The sequence below is a fragment of the Trematomus bernacchii genome, unplaced genomic scaffold (genome assembly GCF_902827165.1).
Source record: "Trematomus bernacchii unplaced genomic scaffold, fTreBer1.1, whole genome shotgun sequence".
NCBI classification, from domain to species: Eukaryota; Metazoa; Chordata; class Actinopteri; order Perciformes; family Nototheniidae; genus Trematomus; species Trematomus bernacchii.
In genome coordinates this window covers 12,621,888-12,641,479 of record NW_022987547.1, presented here as the reverse complement: position 1 = coordinate 12,641,479, position 19,592 = coordinate 12,621,888, and the positions used below count along the sequence as shown (strand labels likewise).

General features: G+C 40.1%; 2 protein-coding genes across 5 annotated transcripts in view; both read right to left on the bottom strand.

Annotated features, from left to right (window-relative positions):
- LOC117476445 (electrogenic sodium bicarbonate cotransporter 1-like) overlaps window positions 1-12,789 on the bottom strand; it is a 33,927-nt gene extending 21,138 nt beyond the window's left edge. For all 4 annotated transcript variants that reach the window (XM_034123000.1, XM_034123001.1, XM_034123002.1 and 1 more), the window contains exons 1-6: window positions 12,479-12,789; window positions 8,022-8,095; window positions 6,913-7,089; window positions 1,975-2,107; window positions 558-718; window positions 291-470 (exon numbers count right to left, since the gene is read on the bottom strand). In XM_034123000.1, the coding sequence (XP_033978891.1) occupies window positions 291-470; window positions 558-718; window positions 1,975-2,107; window positions 6,913-7,089; window positions 8,022-8,095; window positions 12,479-12,495 (742 nt within the window). In that variant the 5' untranslated portion in view covers window positions 12,496-12,789. The remainder of the gene's footprint in view (window positions 1-290; window positions 471-557; window positions 719-1,974; window positions 2,108-6,912; window positions 7,090-8,021; window positions 8,096-12,478) is intronic.
- A 1,682-nt stretch (window positions 12,790-14,471) lies between these two features.
- Window positions 14,472-19,064, bottom strand: dck (deoxycytidine kinase). Its single transcript, XM_034123019.1, has 7 exons — window positions 18,853-19,064; window positions 18,461-18,576; window positions 17,140-17,333; window positions 16,720-16,867; window positions 16,169-16,284; window positions 15,740-15,839; window positions 14,472-14,758 (listed from the first exon to the last, which is right to left on the bottom strand). The coding sequence occupies exons 1-7, from the start codon at window positions 18,953-18,955 to the stop codon at window positions 14,732-14,734; spliced, it is 804 nt and encodes a 267-aa protein (XP_033978910.1). The 5' UTR covers window positions 18,956-19,064; the 3' UTR covers window positions 14,472-14,731.
- Between the last annotated feature and the right edge of the window lie 528 nt (window positions 19,065-19,592).

The window sequence follows — 19,592 nt, the reverse complement described above, 5'->3', positions numbered from 1 at the left end:
TCAAGACCTTGCATGGTTCGGCTGGGTCAAGTAGGCTAGAACAAGGCACGGGGGTCTCAAGGGGGTTGCGGGCTATAACACCCCAGATGCAGGAGGACAGAGACAGACCCAAAAGAGAAGGAAAATGACAAGGTAGGGAAGGAACAGACGAGAGAAGACAAGAAAAAAAAGATTAGGAAAAGAAAATCCTTCAATAGGAAGTTTTAGGATCAGAAATAAGACACCAGAAGAGAATAAATGTAAGATGTTGGGTTAAGAGGGTAAAAAAGAAAAGGGGGATTTTGCATTACCGTTCTCCTGGTTGCTGAACAGTCTACTTGCACTGGAAACACTCTTGCCAATGTCAGCGAGGGAGCGCAGGTTGGACTTCTTGGTCTGATGGCGATGCTTTCGTAGCAGCGTGTACATGACCTTCTCCTTCTGGTCGGACTTCAGCTGACCGGTCTCAATCTGGCTGTCGATGATCATCTCTGTTAGAGTGATAGAACATCATGAGTCACCTTCAGCTGTTTTAAAACCTTCAACAGTGTGCTGGTACTCTGATAAACCTCACTCACCGACAATCTGCGGCAGCGTGGAGGCCTCCAGGTCCAGCATGATGGTGCCCTTCTCGATGCACGTTTTGAGCTCCATCAGGCTGTGTAGGGACAGCGTGGCCACATGAGGCTTACTCCACCGCTCACCACCCTCCTCCACCTTCTCCTCAAACTTGATCCATCTGTACAAGGGAGGACAAAAAGACATAAGTAGGGAGAGTGGTGAGATGTATTTTCAGGACTGGGCTCGTACTGCTGTGTTTTGCCTTTTCAGGAACACAGAGTTATCTGACAAGGTCAGAGTGAGAGAGGAAGAAAACGATACACAAACATGTTCCTGAAAGTAAAAAGGTCACTGCACATTACAAATAAAAAGTGCGTAACAGTGGATTTATGAACACATATGGGCTACAAAAAAAAAAAAAGGGAGACAAGAAAGGTGCTCTTTTCTTTACAAAACAACCCCATAGTGTTTTGATTTGGTCACAATTCAAAAGGCCAGAATAGGTGATGCAGGACAGCTTAGAAATACAAAATGATAGCATTCTGTGATGGCGACAGTCTTCAACACACGGTTACATGTGAGAAACAACACTTCTTTCCTACCATGGATGAGATTAGCCTCGAAGGTAGGGTTCAGAAGAAGAATCATTTTTAATAATGATGCCTCACATGTCACCGCTACAAAAGAGCCATTCTCCTGAGGCCTGAGGATGGGGTTTCCTCCGGGGATAGAGTATCCCTTCTGGCTCAAATCCAAACTCCTGTGACCAGCCTTCTAAAGAAGCCTGGAGAAACTGTCGACCTCAAAGAGTTCATTTATCTTCTCCGTCATGCAAGCCCTGCTTCCCCTTCCACAAAATGTTGCATGACTGCGCCTTTGCCCTACTTTCTAGCTTATCTGCAGCACAACTGTCTATCTCTCAGACCCAGATTACTATTTTTAAGTACAATACCAAAACTATATCATTTTGATTAAAACTTCCTCTATCACAATGGGTAAAACAAGAAGGCAAACATGTCACGTGGACCATGTAAAGGCCACTGTGGACAATCAAATAGGGAACTATTAAACATTTGTATAAGCTTTTTCTCTCATGTGCTCCAGAGCCAAGTGTAACATTATTGAGTCTTGTTGTAGCCATGTGGGTGTTTCTGCTTTTTTTCCCCGGTCTCACAGAGGCAGGTACTACAGATCTCAATCAGATAAGAGCAGAGTGGGAGTTCACTGGGGTTCAGCCTATTTCCCTACACACACAAAACACGATTATTCACAAGTGATTGTGTTCTGCTGACTGCGCCGGGATTGGGAAGCAGGTCATTTTGGAGCACACTGCCCACGGCTTTTTATGTAAAAGGGGGGGGGGGGGGGGGGGGGGGGGGGGGGGGGTGATAGATGCATGCCTGGCTTTAAAGGATATTGGGCTCAGCAGCTCACCTGGCCGTTTCCTTCCACTCCATCTCCTGCCCGTCCACAGACAGGAGCTCGTCCAGCTCTGTGAAGAGCTGAGGAGGAGGGGGGCCATCGTCCTCCTCTCCCAGGATAAACCTGATCCTCTCAGCCGGAGAAACTGCAGAGAGAAAGAGGCATGTTAGGAATCATCAAAGCATCCAGCACAACTTCATCTGATGTCCAAGAAACCCTAACTTTGGAAAAAGATTTCAGCTCTCTAAATGTTACACTCAAGTTAAGGTTTAGTTACTTTAGTTAAGCATAGTTTAAAATAATGGTGGTTTGTGATTGAGAATGTAGTATGTGGCTGTGCATGAATGAGGTAAGAAATAGGCCATGCTAAACACTTCCTGATTGCCTAGACAGTCTGGCTTTTTCCAGTTGAATTAAAATATCTTGGTTTCGTCGACTCTGCAGACTGAAAGTAAAATACACAGTGCAATCTCATTATGCAATTAAACTAGAATACTTTGACAACACGCCCTCGTGAGGAAAAACTTCCTTCAACTTCCTTATGAGAAAGGTGCGTCAAAATATATTTCAATACTGACTTGTCAAGATGAATCCCTTCCAGTAAATGTTCTTACTCCCCTTCAGAAATGTCAGTTATGACCTCATGGATCACAGATAAAGCCTCAATGATGCAACAAGGATGGTCAAAATGATTTATATCGTGAATATGCGGTTATCTATTTTAGGTAGAATGATTTAACACTTCTAGGAGTGTTTCTTGACACACTGTAGTCAGGACTGAACAGGTGGATACCTCTACAACGTAACAGTGCCTGTAACCTTTTAATCCCAGCACAGCATCCAGGCTTAATTAAGGATGCTTGTTTTTAAAATAGTACAGGTAGAACTCTTCTGATGTAGCACGGAAACCTAGAAGGTCAGGACAGATGTATTGGACACACTGGAAACATTCCTTCTCTGTTTTGTATATCAGTATATTGTATCGACACAGACGTCACACACCAACGGCCCAAAACACACACACTTGACATCTGTCAGTCGTCCTAATGGCCTTTATTCCGTCTAGCCGACTGACTGGTAACGCAACACTTGGACACCACATGGTGTTCACAACACCACTCACCTCTAAGTCTCACAACCGGTGTTATCAATGAAAACCAGGCCTTTGTTGTGGTTACCCACACCTTTTGAGTGGACGGATCCACAGGGTTTGCCAGAGTCAACAGGATTATGGGGATTTAGATGGAGGGCAAAACAGCGGAAAATCCAACAAGTGGAGGGCTCCGTCTAGCATTGTGTGTGTGTGTTTTGAATTAGGGCTTTTGACATTTGGCACATGTCAGCCTGAACGCAAACATCAAACTCTCACACACACACACACACACACACCCCTCATTCATTAGCCAGATCCACGGTCACTTAAAAAATAGCAAAAATCTAGTTTACATTTTTATTGTAGGGGGTTAAAAAAGTGGTTTACAGCTCAACAGGAAAATATCCCCACAGTGGCTGTAGCCTGATCATACACTAGGATCTGTCCTTTCAATGAACCATACAAGGGGTGTGTGTGTGCGTGCGTGCGTGCGTGTGTGCATTTAAAGAGGGCCACCGTTCAGTTTCAGTCTTGCCTTTGTTTAGTTAAACCATCAACACTGTTTGCATTTAAACTAATGTTGCCGTGTTTGAACCATACACACAAAAGAGTGGCCTTAAATTACCCTGTAGCATTTTAAAAAGGCTGCAAGCATTTCGAAAAGACCTTTAATGAAGAGACCGCTACTGACATTTATTTATGATTCAATATTAAGTGTTCACAGCTACGGTTCTGATTTTTTACGACCCTGTTTTTGATAACAGCTTCACAAGGGGTCAACTAAGCATTATCAAATACCTAATCTAATTGCCCATTATAGATATATTAGTCCCTTTGAGAGGGATTTGCAATATTGAAAAAGGCTGTAATTGGGCTCACAGAGTAAACAGATGGGGGCCAGATATCTAGACAGATTAATGTGAGCAAAACTCTTGTTATATCATGCGAGCTGGGGATGACTAAGCACAAAGGGGTTTATCACCTGGGCACGAGGCGTAACCGAGGAGGATTACAGTGTCAGAGGAGCGAGAGAGGATTACTCAGGTGCTCGTCTGCGAGCCGCAGCTCAACGTGATGCCGGCAGGTTAGAGAAAGGTGTGAACGTGGGGGGGGAAACACATCCAAGATAGAGGGACAATGTTCTTCTCGTATGATAAGTAACATGGGGATGCCTTAATGTTCTCCTCTTACTGATCTGCATCCAATTTGAGTTACAGATCAATAGGCAACTGATGTCCTGAATACATGTTGAGGGAACAATCATATTGTATCTTGTAGAGGGAAAATAAGATTCTAAAAACTAATGTATGCCTGTGTAATTAGAACAAATAAACATAGGCAGATAGCAAAATTGACATTGGATTATCCTTGTTTTTTTTTTTTTAAAGGGATTTGTATGGGAAGGAAAGGGGCTTCCTTCACTTGTATCACCACTGTTGTTTTTTGTGTATGCATGTTTTTTAAGTGGAACTTATTTTATGGCTGCAACATGTGTGAAAAGCCAAATCAGTAAAGTTAATCTTGATTTCGCAACATATGTAGCAGCTGCTGAATATAAAAAAAATGAAACTGTCAGATAGGGAAACATCAGTCATGACACGCCTGTTGCTTGATAATATATCCCAACCATGATCTGTAGCACACAGTGTAGTGTACAGTTTCATTTCCAAATCCAGTTAGAGGCATCCAGTTATCTTTGAGATCTGTTTCTTTGCAAATGTTCTCTCACAAATACTGTAGTCAACCAATAACACACACAAGCTTTCTCCATTGATTTCTTATTGTCCTGGTTTAACTTTAAAGATTATTTAACATGCCTTAACATTTGATGTTGCAGTTCAGCTCTAGGCTACCACTGCAAACCTACACAGACTTCTCTTCTGTATTTTCCCAGAGTGAGTGCATGTCTGCACATGTTGCTAGAAAACTAAAGCTCCTTTATGGTGTCTTTGAATTCTTGTGTGATGCGTCTGCTATGATTGGATTAAACCACAATTTACTACACATTTGATTCAAGCCTTATCTTAAAACTGACTGTGACTGTCTATTTCAGATAGTAATTACCAGCTCGGTGATATCTTATAATTTTAAATGTCGTTAACCTTTAAAAAGGATTCAGGTATGTTGTGCTGATATTATTGTCCACAGATGCCCCACACACCAGTTAAGAAGAAAATCCCTTCCTTTTCCCATCTTCAGTTCATTTTGAGACCTTAATGGTTACCTCCACCACAGTAAAGCAGAGTGTAAACACGCTCCATTATGCCAGTTTCCAGGCTGTGCTATTAGAAGGTGAATTCCAAGGCTGGAATAATTGTATATCTTGCAAATAGCTTTAAACCTGATTGTAATGTTTGCTGCTCTTTCAATTCCCTATTGGGTTTGTGTGGTGGTACAGACTATACAGAGATTAAACAAAGACCTACATAATTATATGGCTCATTTACCAACAGTTGCTCTTGGTTTCCCACCTGTGTAACCACAAGGTGTTCAAAAAGAAATCCTAATACATTCAGAAGATGTATGGCTTTGACACTGACCTATATCTAAAGACTCTTTCTGATTTACATCCTCCTGATCTTGAAAATGATCTTGGGATTATTGGTTTTACAATGCCCCTCCTTAAGCTTCTATATATGGAAAGACATCTGGTGTGTTTCCTTCAGCAGGAAGAAGACTCTAGAGACTTATGACTATTTTAATGTGCATTTTATGGACTAAAATTCATTTAGTGCTATTGGCAGAACAGCACTAAAATACCATGGATATGCACTTTATTGGATTTATTTGGAACTATTAAAGGATTTCTGATTTTGAAAACCCGCTTCATCATGTTAATTGACAACTATCTGATCCATACTTGTTATTTCACTGCTCTTATAAGTACTGAAATTACATTAGGCCCATTATGTGTAGCATTATCCTCATATCACTTGTGAAAAATGATGCCGTTGTGGCTGCCTTTAACTCCAAATCTTTCTTCCCATCTACCTTTTTTATATGTTCTGGGAATCCTTCCTCACAGATCCCACAGTACAGTGTTAATCATCATGACAACAGATAATACCTCTGTTGTAGTTACTTCACACACGTTAAGCCAATCCGGTATCATTTTCAGATTAGTATTCGGCATGTTCCCATTCCCTCGCTCCACTAATTCTGTTGAGTGTAGGTTTCTGTGTTGTGGTTTTTTTTTGGGTGCTGCGACCCCACCCTGTGTCCTTAACTACAGAAACACTGATACTGTGATTCCCAGAGGGCTGCTGGACCTCATCCAATGGGACTCAACCAACATCTCAAAAATGATACAACTGTTATTAATGTGGTGAATTTATACTCTGATCATTACCAGTGGTCGATTGTAATAGAGTACATTTACTCAAGTACCATTTTGAGTTACTGGTACTTTCCTTGAGTATCTATGTTACTGTATTATTTTACTCTACTACATTTTAGAAGCCAATATTGTAATTGTACTCCTTTACATTTATTTGACAGCTTTAATACTTTACATACAGATAATTAGCTACAACTAAAACCACTACTAAATATTAGTTATAATATCCAGCAGCAGTATATAAAGTAACTACAATTAGCCCACCTTTACCAGCTGTGATGAACACATTAACGCATCAATAATCATAATGCAGTCATTTCATATATTATGGGCCATTTTCCATAACAAGGACTTCTACGTTTGCTACCTAAAGTATATTTTGATGCTTATACTTTTACTCAAGTAAGATTTTGTATGCAGGAAATGTACTTGTAACAGAGTATTTTTTTAAATATGGTATCTGTACTTTAGTACTTCAGTAAAAGACCTGAATACTTTTTCCATCACTATCATTACTCACTGAGGGGTTTGAGGATGCTTGGAGGGGATTCGTCTGCGTTGTCCCCGTCCGACTTGGACCCCTCCGTGCCGTGCTCGGCTCGGTCCCGCCTCTCCTTGTGGCTGGACTTGCGTCTGTGGCGTCTCCTGCGGTGGTAGCTCTTGGGAACGTGCACACCAATGTACACAGTGTGGTGACCTGTGCAGAAAAACAGAGGAAACGCAGGTCAGATTACTCTCCCGGTTACAGGGAAATCACATTAATGGTGAATGCTGGCAATTTGTCTCCGCACTCGGATGTGGTGTGAAATGTTTGCTTATCACAAGGCTGCTTTGACGCAAACAGTTTTTTTAGCTTGCCGAGGTCGAAACGGTTCAGTGATAATGTTGGTGGGTTACTTATCAGTCAGTCAAACTGCAAAATCAAATAAATAACAACTACTTCCTACACAGCAGCTCATACAGGAAATGGTAACTGAATGTCTCCAGGAAGTAATTAAAGAGACACACAGAGAGAGATAAAACTCAAACTGGATTTACTGACTGAGTTAGTGTTGAAGCAACCATGTATTTTTCCATTCAACCATGAATTCCATAAACATGCCTTTTGGGATTTGATGGTATCTTTCACATCCAAAGTTGTCAGTTTTGCTTCCTTTTAGAAACCAAAGACCACTTTAGGCACACGCTAAACAACATGCACACTACATTCCCATGCAAGAGAAGCAAAAAGGATTTTGCAACAATTACTGCACATGCACAAACAGCTTGACATATTTCCAGACGCTGTGACGCATGTCTCTTTGTGTGCAAGTGTTGGTTTGTGAAATGTGAATGTAACTGCATGCAAGCCTATCAAGACAAATTATTTCGTGGCTTTAGCTGAGAGCCAGAACTGGACAGGATTAGAGCACTTGAAGACACTTCTTCCTGTTCAGAAATGTCAAGATAAAGTGGATATTTCTTCATGTTATACAACTTGTTGAATTCTGTGCTTGTACTAGAGGGGACACTATAGCTTCCACATGCACACTATGCTGTGAACAGTATGTGTGGAAAGACAAGGATAAGTTCATGCTTATGACATGTCTGTCAGCTAGACAATGTGCTGGTATTCATCACTGATCTTACCCTCCACTTCCTGTTCATCGCAGACATGTTTGACACAAGACGCTCCTCTGTCCAAGACTGCCTCGTCTTCCACTCTGCAAGGCAAAAGAGATCAAATATTCAATATGGAACACCACAAAGTCGCTGGAACATACTTGAAGATTTACACGTTTTGTCCTCCACCATCACTGAGACAATAAAACAAACTCAAATTAAACAATGAACATATTAAACAACCAAATATTTTAATACACATGAATCAAAAACACATTAAGAAGCAACATTTTCAACCTTTAAGACAATGTGCTTTGCCCTGTTTTTATTCAAATCCATTTTGGGCCCAAAAATAAAAGTCATATTCTGGTTATTCTGTAACAAAATCCTGATAAAGACACTCAGCTAGTTTCTGCTGCTGAATAAGCATACAGGCTATTATATTGCTCTCTTTGTTAACTTGTAACTGTGGCACAAAAAAAAAACTACATTTTAAAAGAGCAATATTGAGCCACGACTTCCATAACAGTAATTTTGTACATTTTAATTAAAAAAAATAAATATGATGAATAGGTGCTCAGATGTCAAGCTCTCACGTGTATTAGCATTTCTGATGCTATGCTTATCTCCCACATTTGATCAAATGTCAAGACGTGACAACAACGTGAAGGTTGACGTTTCACTCATAGGAATAACTCGTCTCATTTATATTTAGGCATAATGTCAAGAAACAGAAAGCGTATAAGAGGATCCAATTACTAATGTTAAGCGTGTCAGTATCAAATAATGTATTAAACTGCAGTGGCTAATTTGTCCAACCGCTTTATGAGTTTTCTCCAACAACAAAAAATAAATATTTGATTTTAGATGCGCATCAAGAATGTCAATAAACACATGGACAGTTTCCACTGAGCAATCTTCGTCTGGGGATGACACAGTTCAAGAAATGAGGGGATGGGAGCAGTGTACATCAGCTGCTAAATAAACAAAGTCCGGAAGGACGCAACTTGTTCCTCCGATTGAGCTGCACGCTCATTTGAACCTCCCCTGAGGATATGCTATCAGGCCTTAAGAGAGAGGGAGAGAAGCAGAACCCTGATAGCTGACGTAATGTTGATCCTCCAGCTCTGAGATCAAACAAGTGTTAAGGAGGGGCCGGGCTCGCTGCCAACTTCACAAGCAATACCAATACAGTGATTAGACTCTGTACCCTGCTTTTGTGGCCCATTGTTGCTCACAAAAAGAAAAGCGGAGTCTGGTTCCCACACAGCAACCTGTGAACAACGCCAGCGCTATTGTTTAGCTGCAGCTTCTGTGAATGTTCTGTTCTACTTGTTCTGTTCTACTTCTTCTCTCTCCTTTCCCCCCAGGACAGAGCGTACAGAAAACACCACCAGCTTCAGGGATTACGGTCACATTTCTTTTGGGAAGAACTCATACTTTTCCATTCATCATGAAATGGCCCTATTTGCAATTGAGAATGTGTAAGTGAACAGACATAGAAAGAAAATAGGTGGAGTTCTTCTATTCTTCTTGCAAATATTGCATATGCAAAGGATCTTCACAGAAGCACATCTCCATCCTGTAGCGTTTACGTCTGCAACATGTACCATGCAGGCAGGTCATTTCACTAAAAACTATTGGTCTCACAGGAGAGCAAAGAAAGCTCAACTTGCAGGTTAACTATGGCCAGTCTGTGGAGCCACGTTAAATCGATCTACTCTAAGGCCTCAGACAGGGAGACCCTCATGTTGAGAAACATACCACAGGTGGTGCACAGACACACAGGATGCAGGAAAAGAGTTCCTGTTTGAAAAGTGCTAAAACTAAAATAATAAGACCGGGATGTAAAGTGGGATGAAATGCAGAAGACAGAGGGGGTGTTGGGAGCTGCAAGGTGAAAAAGCTCAATCTACTCTACAGTGTTTAAGTCTAAACGACTTCATGTCAAAAATGTGAAAACCGGTCAAAAAGATAAAAGCCAAATGCATCTCTTGTAAATGTATATGAAGCACAATACCGATAAGATCCTTGTTCTCCTTATAAATATCAACACTGCTAAATCTTCTTGATCTTCTTTTTCATTCGTCTTCTTCTGCATGATTAATAAAAAGAATCAAAGCTGGCTGAGGGTCAGAGCGATCAGATGCAGTCATCTCACAACTTTTCACTTCTGTGTCTTGACCTCATGAGGCTGGATAAAGCTGTCGGTGCGTGAGGAGCCGGGATCAGCTGCTGGGGATCAGGGATCATCTCCATCTCTTTACAGAGGGAGCAGCCAATCTCCCCCCCCCCCCCCCACGAAACTGTGTCTCAGGGCTTCTTAACATTTAACAAACTATGAATGTATCATACCCCTCTAACGGGAAGAAACTCAGCTAACTGACAATACGAACCATTTTTACCGAAACAAAACACAAGTCTCACAAGAAGCGTCTAAATGAGCCCCGAGCGAAAAAATGCTAACACACTTAGCACAGAACTCACCGTATAAATACTTTATTACTTATCGGATCTGCACAAACAAGATATCAGCTAGCAAGCTGAGATTCCACAGATTCTAGAAATATAAGTATCATCACTGTGCGATCAAAACGGCAGGGGAAGCAAACCCAGACAACACACGACGTAGCTTTATGGAGCAAAAACGGCAAATAATGTCTTACCTTTTGCTGTTTCTGATCAAAAGTTGTGTTCAATGGGAGAAAAACGCTGCTGGAGGTTAATCCAATGTGTCTGTGTCACTTTGAAATAATTAGTGATAATCCATCATTCAATTTTTGTCAAAAACTGAGATTTCATATTAGCTGCTATCAGAGCTACAACCCAGCTTCCGGTTTTGGGCAAACTGTGTGCGCATCACTCTCACTCCTCAATGGAAATATTTAGATGGATTTAGGAACTTCCCCTATTGGCTCTAACGGTTCAAAAGAGATGTCAATCATCAAAATCGACCAAGGGAGGCCAGAGATATGGAAAATGCACCCAAAGGACCCCCGCCCGAAGTGGGTCTTTTTTTTCTAAACCTCTCTAAAAAGGCCAAATGTCACTTGTTTTGCATCAATTTTGATACAGGGTACTTATTATATGCTATAGTTTGGATTCCTAAAGGTTTTAGTCTACTATCCCATCATTCAAGGGTAGTTTTCACTATAAGTAATGTTTTTTTTGGACAGACACTATAATTTACATTTTTTTACTATGTTCAATCTGAATTTACTTTAAAATAAAAAAACACCTATATTGATTCTGACTTTTCTACATCCAACTCACAGGTTTATCATTGCTTTGAGAAAAAAGATGATTAATTTACCCCTTTTAGAAGTGAACATATAGTCATTTGTGCTGGGAATGTCATTTTCGAGCCTGAGACCGGAAAAACAGGCTTGGGGCTTAGGCAATCATTTCATTTAAATGAACCACCGCTCAACAGGTCTGCCTTCACTTTTGGAATGTCCTCGCATAGGTGAGGAAATGGATGGATATCAATTGTAGTGCGCATCACTCAGCAGAGCACAAAGGAGCATTCACCATTCCCGACAGCACAGAGGCACACAAGTCATTGCATGGAACAAAAGTAAAGGGAACATTTCCTCATTGCAACACATTTCGAGAAATGACTCTAAAGAATGAGGAATACAAAAATCTTGTGTTTTTGCAGTTTCTGCAGCCATTGTGAAAGCAAAGGACAGCAACATTAGGTCACTACAGGTTGTTTACTCTTGGTTTCACCCCATGTTGCTTTGAGGGATTGTGCCACATGCACCTACTAACAATTCAGTGGGGGTCACAGTGATACTGTAAATCTTACGTACACTGGCTGCAGCTGAAATTCGCAAACCAGCTGATGAATTCCAGGTGCATGTCAGAAAAGTTTCTCCACACTAACTAGTGCGTTTCCGTGTTTGGTAGTAACCCTCCAGTCTGATTTGTTGCGGCTGCTGCGTCATTGCGCAACGTGTACACACACGCTGGCTCACAACCAGTGTGGATTTTTGGGGCGTCTGCTCAGCTCGGATACCGCATGGTCTGAGGCATACACTACAGCTTTAATCATAAAGTTACACCAGGGACAACTCTCCAACGCTTGGCCTGCTTTCCCCGCGTCACTCTAACTCAGAATGACAGCCTGGAAAATAGATTAGCCTTTTACAGGACGTCCATAACCACAGCAGTAAGGCAACAGTGGCTTAGGCAGCCAAGGTGTAGCTGCTTTCAAACAGTTCTGAACATAATCAATAGTTCACTGAAGTTTACTAAATGTATGGCACCAATGGCTAACTCAACCCAGATGATGCACTGAATTTACGCACAGAAAATATTACGGAAAGCACACTGAATGTTTAGTTAAGTTGCTGAATGATATTCACCTGATGACTAATTTACACCTGGCAGGAAATGGACCGCAAGCTACAAAGTAAAAGTTCACAAACATGGTTACTCAGACTGCTGAAAACAGTAAAAAAGGAAAATCATGAACTTACTTCTTTTCGGAACTCATGGTGACAAAGTTCGCCTTTACAGATGATCAGTGTGGCGTCCAGCAGTCCTTTTGTAGTCGGTGTTTGAAAAACTCTAGCTGACGCTTTTTTTAAGTGGATAAAAGAAAGAAAGGAGTCGAGGAGCTATCTCTCTGGAAGGATTTCTGCAACTCTACAAATCAAATGTAACTTGTAACACACAATCTTCATATCGTGCTGGACTGCTGCAGGTTTTCTCCAGGTGACATCTTGAGCTAAAGTCTCCTTTTGTGTCTCGCTGGAAGCTGTGGAGAGCCTCTGAGACCGCAGCGTGTCTTTTTCCATATTTAAAGTGCCATCCCTCCTCCTGCGTGACGCCTCCGGGGGGTGGAGGTCACAAAGTTGCTCATGGGTGGCGCAGCAACACTTAAACTTTACAAAGGGCTTGTCTACTGTCCACATTGCATTTTAAAGGACATCATATAATATCACCGGATATGTCAAAAATGAAAATAAATAAATATTAGACGCACTTTCTTTGTTTGGATGGAGAATTCCATCAGCGTGGACCCTGTTTATTTGTAAAGTACAGTTTCTATCAAGATTCAACCTATGAACAAATGCTGATGTGTATTCAGTTTGTATCTCGGTCACATACTAACTAAACTAGTCATTATTGATTTTAAACACGTTTTTAATGGGTTAGGGGTTACACATTGCTGTGCATTGTGATATGTATATTAAATATGATATATATATATATATATATCATATTTAATATACATATCACAATGTATATGTATATATAATGTATATATATACATACATACATACATACAAGGCGCCATAGGTGAAGGAAGGCACCTATTTCAGGTAGGTTTAATAACATTCCATTAAAGCTGCCAGATAAAAGAAGCTCAGCAGTCTGAAATAGCTGACTGAAGTGCATTATGGGGACTGGCGACATCTTCTGGAAGACTTGAGAAGATTCCAGTCTGAGCCATAAAGGCCAGCTATTACAATCTTTTATTTTGAAATCAATAAACCCTGGGTTTGGATGTTTAGGCAAGGCAAGGCAAGGCAAGTTTATTTATATAGCACCTTTCAACACAAGGTAATTCAAAGTGCTTTACAAAAATGGAAGACATTTTAAAAAATGGCATTTAAAATCAGTCATTAAAAAGGAAAGATAATAAAATAAACATTAAAAGAAAAAAATACATGGATAAAAGTTAAAAGTTACAGTGCAGTTTAAGATGTGAATAGTTCAATTAAAAGCAGCGGCAAAAAGAAAAGTCTTCAGCCTGGATTTAAAAGTAGTAAGAGTTGCAGCGGACCTGCAGGTTTCTGGGAGTTTGTTCCAGATATTCGGAGCATAATAACTGAATGCTGCTTCTCCATGTTTAGTTCTGACTCTGGGGACAGAAAGCTGACCAGTCCCTGAAGACCTGAGGGTTCTGGATGGTTCATAATTTAGCAGTAGGTCAGACATGTATTTTGGGCCTAAACCATTCAAAGCTTTATAAACCAGCAACAATATTTTGAAATCTATTCTTTGACACACAGGAAGCCAGTGTAAAGACTTCAGAACAGGAGTGATGTGATCCACTTTCTTAGTGTTAGTGAGGACTCGAGCAGCGGCGTTCTGAATTAGCTGCAGCTTTCTAATAGATTTTTTAGTGAGGCCTGTAAAGACACCATTGCAGTAGTCGAGTCTACTGAAGATAAAAGCATGGACAAGTTTTTCCAAATCCTGCTGTGACATTAGTCCTTTAATCCTAGATATGTTCTTTAGGTGATAGTAGGCTGATTTAGTAACTGTTTTAATGTGACTGTTGAAACTCAGGTCAGAGTCCATGACTACACCTAGATTTCTGGCTTTATCTGTTGTTTTGAACATTGCAGACTGAAGCTCAGCGCTAACTTTTAAATAAACTAAAATGATTTTAATTTGAAAAAATACTTTCTTCTCAGGACTTATTTCTACAGTATATATTAGACAAGGAAACACACACAATTAATAAAGTATTTCAAGTTTATTGTCATTTGTAAGGACCAACAGGCATGCATATGCACACAAAATATTTATAAATACACCAACAATGTAAGAAAACAGTAATAAAAACGTTTTTTTAGAAAAACGCCACATGTCAGATCATTAATGGGGATTGTAGGGGGTAGACAAATAAGTTGTTGATACATTTCATCATTATAAAAAAACTCCATCCAGGTTCTCTTCTTTGAGCAAAAAATTAAATCTCTATCATCAGTTGAATTTTACAAAGTGCTCAAAAACTCCTTGACCTGAAAAATAAAAAAACAAGAGTCAGCATGAATGAGTTAACACATTAGTACAATCATTGCTTTTCTTTAGGGAAATTATTCCGAAATCACAATAAGTGAAAAACAAGTAGCTTTCCGAATTGGTGCAATGGGGTATGCTGATAACTGGAAACATTGTGAAATCTCTAACAAGCGTCTGTGTTTACCATCAACATGAAACTGCTACATAAGCATCCCTGCAGGCCTCATTACCACAGGTGAAACCTGGATGTGTGTGTGTCAGTATCACAGCAAACACACTCAGTACACATAACCTCCCCCAATACACATTTTACTGTCTATTTATACTTGATTTGGTTTCTAAATAGTGAACAAATGTTTTATTTTTAAGTGAAAATTGGGCGAACATATTTCTAATACAAATGAAGTGGTTTCAAATCTTTTAAACTAAAGGTCATTTTCTTGATTAAAGTGAAGCATGATGCCTTATTCTATCTTCTCTCAAATGACACAAACGTGTACTTATTGAAACAACTTGATTTGCATTAGAAACATGCTTCAGATTTATTATAAGAAAACAAAAATGAAATGCTCAATATTATACCATGTAATGCTTTAATAGCTCGTTCATACTGCATCAGATAGGATTACTGTTAGATTGACATGAATGTACTCTTTTGATGTTGAGCTGGTGGAGGTGGAGCCCATTTGAACTACTTTCTGGTTAGGTAGTTACAGGTAACATACATTATATCTATGATGTCATCCTTTGTGTTTGCATATCAAAAATAAGTAATTAAAGTCACGAATGCAAACAATAAATGTGGAACTAAACTCGCTCTGAAAGTAAAAAATCATTATCAAAAGGCGATACTCTGGTTAAATAATCCAGCTGTGGGGATAACAAAGTAAAAAGGCGTGTTTGGAGTATTTGGGTGGAGACAAATCCCAAACCATTCTTTGTCCATTTCAAATCTTTAATTTGTCTGAACCGTCACTCACCTTCTCAATCATGTCAGCGCTCCTGCTGTTGTTTCCTTTAAAGTCTTCATTTACATCTATGGTCAGAACGGGCACATCATTGAGATACTCAAAATCCGTTCTGTGGGCCGGAGAGGACAGGGGACACTGTCAGTGATGATTAAGCAACATCAAAATGGATAAAGTATCCTGAATATGAATTAAGCTACTCCCTTCAGAGGATGAAAAATCTTGGTTAGTAAATCGTGTACACAGAATGGGACAAACTAACCAATTTCCAGTAGATCACATGTATCAAAACAGTTTCAATGTATTAGTTGACCTCAGGTTATTGCAATAATGGGGTATTTTCTTATGGTCAATATCAGTAAGAACACCCTTTTTTTGTTATAAAAATACATCTGTTGTCCACACAGCAATGCAACGTTTGATGCATGTGTGTGTGCTCACCTCATGGTCTTGTGCTGCAGCCAGCTCTCGTGCTTGAAGTGGAGTTTCTCCAGATACTCCAGAGGGATGTCTTGCTCTTCTTCTCTGCCTCTCAGATGCAACCGCTGTAAACATTTCTACACACAACAAAATCATATTATTGAAATCTGTATGTACTGAAACCTGTAAACCTCAGGTTTCATAACAATATGATCAATTATTTGCAATTTCTACCACAATATGATTTGTATTAGATGCAGTTCAGTTGCCTGCGATTGATATGATCATATAACATATTACCTCTAAACAAAATGTGTAATAATTCTAAAATTGAGTCAGAATAAACAACTATAAGTTGACACAATATCATTAATGGGCTGTCGAAAGGTGATGCACTAGGATGTAATAGTGACACAGACTTGCTTTGGGAATTACAAACTAAAAAGATGATGATATCCCTCCATGACATAACACATAGTTATCAATGTGACTCCCTTAGTATTTTCCTTCGCAAGATCATTCTATTCCGGTGTAGTTTAATTGCAATGAGGTAACAGAGTCCGTCAGCCTACCTCCGGGGCCGCTCTGAGGTAGATGATACCGTCCAGCTCGATGTGCTTTCCAAACTGGCTGTGCAGCCACCCGTGCCAGTCCTGATAGATGGACCACTCCGTCTCGTTCAGGCACTCGCTCTCATACAGGTTGGCTGCAAAGATGTACCTGGGACATTAAGGACAAGGATTTTCAGATGATTAAACATATAACAAAATAACCATAGTCAGTGTTTATTGCAAGCTGCATATTCACATTAATCCCATTATCCATCAAAACATATTTTTCAATAAAAAGATTGAATTTCTTTATAAGCCATGACATCTTAAAATGAATACCAAAACACAAACTGTTCAGTTTTTGCCAAGAGTGATGGATAACCACTGTCATCTTTTTTTATATCTGCACCAATGTTTTTTATACTTTTTTTTCAGTGGTACCTGTCGCTGTAGATGGAGCGCTCGAAGAACTGCACAGGGTTCTCGGCTTCTCGCAGCTTCCCATTGGCCGACGTGATCTGAGCGCGCACTCTGCTGATGCAGGCGTAGCTCTGGAAGGTATAGGCCCACCTCTCAGGTTTCTCATACATCATCTGCAACACATTCCCCCCACTCCTCTGAGAGGTGGTCAGCTCCTGAGACACAGGGAAAAGGGGAATGTAATAGAGGTCATAAGTGAGTGCATCCCAATTAGGGATCAATAAGTCTGTTGCAAGTATAGGTTAGTGTACAGTCCATGTATTTGTACATTGATTGCATTCAGATTGCAATCCAAACCCAACATGTGGTTGTTTTCCTAGTATATGTGTAAGCTAGTGAAAATCATCACATTGAAATTGCAGCAACTGGATAATGTTTGCAATGTTGCATTTTGGCAAAAGAAAAAAAATTGAGCATTTTCCAAAGCTTAAAATTAAAAATGACAACTCGCAAGATTGATGACTGAAGCAGAATTATTTAAACACACTCATTCCATCATGCATGATTCTCATGAACTATTTAACATCATCCTGATCAGCAGAGGGCGCACAACCATCTATGTTTGTTCACAATATACTGAGAGTTGTGGCAGCAGATGAGTGTAGGAGGATTCCTCAACAGTTGTCCATACTGATAATATCCCTTTACTTTTACAGTGAACTAAGGGGACATTAATTCAGATGTATCAGAATCCTTAGTCATCAATAGACAACTATACCATTCTAAGATACAGTACATGTTATGATATGCCAAAAAACTAGTTCAAATCACCCTGAATATTGCATATTGCTAAACCCACAGTATGAGTGATGTGTATATGTGGGTGTGTTAAACCACTACTAATGAGTGTGAGGGTGAGGCTAGCCCTGCGGTTGTGTTGGGGGGTCAGAGATGTTCGCCCCGGCCCTAGGAAGGCATCTGTCCAGAGACGGACCATCTGTTGGGTGTGTGTGTGTGGTGATGACCTGTGCAGATATGTGGACAGATGGCAGCTGCACTCTAAATACAGATGAAGACTCTCCCTGTCATATTCATGTGTGCAGAGCATGTTGAATCACTGGTTGAGAGAGGATCGCAGCATGCTGGTGCATAATGAAATGTATCCCAGACTTAAAGAGGAAGCAGCTTGTAAACACAGCAGATGTGAAGAAAGCAGATGTGAAGATATTCCACAACAGTGTGCTGCGTATTCACTGTATATGGGTGCCAACCATAGACTGTATATATAAAGGTGCCAACTGGCTGATTTGGGACCATTACTTTTAAAAATGCATGTGAATACCTCAAAGTCACTGCCTTTTGTTTGGACATTGCACCATCTGGCGATCGGCTCTGGTACCACCTCCCAGTCCCCGCTCTCCTGCTCCAAAAGCCGCACAAAGGTAGATTTGCCCGCCGCTGAACACAAAAGGATCCAGAAAGCCAACATTGATCATAGTCAGTGACATGTAGCAACACATACACAAGGTATGTTAGCTGTACTGTTGGTATAGTTAAGTGGAGGCATAAAACGCAAGCTTCAATTGGCGGTAAAAACTGTAACAAAACAATAGTGGATCAATAAAGAGTTATCACTGTCTGGAACGCAACACCTGCCACCTAAACTAGCGAGCAGTTAAGGTTCTGAGCTAGATTTTTAAAATTATTTTCGCCATAAAGTGGTGCTTTACTCACCAATATTTCCCTCAATTGATATCCGGCGTATCCTCTTCTCCATGGAGTCGTTCATAGTGTCGTCTATTGAGTCAGAACACGACCTCTTTGGAGTTAAAGACATTTTCTGCAAATGAATAAACCTATTTGTTAATCAGAGCGGTGAGAGCTGCAGCTTGTTGTTTAAAGTTTGGCGGTAACCCTGTCAGGAAGTGGCGGTCTGGTGCGCGCTGTGTCCCCGCCCAGGAAGCAGCAGCTGCCTCCTCACGTGGCCCGGCTCCAGGCTTTGTGTTGTTGTAATACCATCAAATGCAATACATACTGAATTATTAAGAGAAACCCCTGGATTGAATTGTTACCAAAGGTGTATTAGCTTTAGAAACAACATTTACTTATAGTATCAGAAGTAAAAGTACTAATTCTGCAGAATAGTCCATGTCAGTGTTGAAGCATTGCATAGTTTTGTTCTTTAATCTAAATTAATGCATCTTTTATATTACAATTCTTAATTTGAAAAGGTAACTGGTATAGCTATTTAATAAATGTAGTAAAGTATAAAAACCAGCATTTCTCTTTGATATGTAGAAACAATACGTTTAAAAAAAAAAAGTATAAATTGTAATGTTATACTATAAAACCTTTACTTTTTGAGGAAATGTATTAGGTTATTAAAATACTCATTACACAATCCCCACAAATCATAAAAACGTATAGTCGGACTCAAAGTAAAGCATTTTAAATGTTGCCCAAGTAAATTAATT

Excerpts from the sequence above, each read along its gene's own strand:
- dck (XM_034123019.1), bottom strand. The coding sequence starts at position 18,955 with ATGTCTTTAACTCCAAAGAGGTCGTGTTCTGACTCAATAGACGACACT. Across the intron at positions 17,334-18,460 it reads CAAAAGGCAGTGACTTTGAG|GAGCTGACCACCTCTCAGAG; the intron begins GTATTCACATGC and ends CCTGTGTCTCAG. Across the intron at positions 15,840-16,168 it reads CTGCAGCACAAGACCATGAG|AACGGATTTTGAGTATCTCA; the intron begins GTGAGCACACAC and ends TCCGGCCCACAG.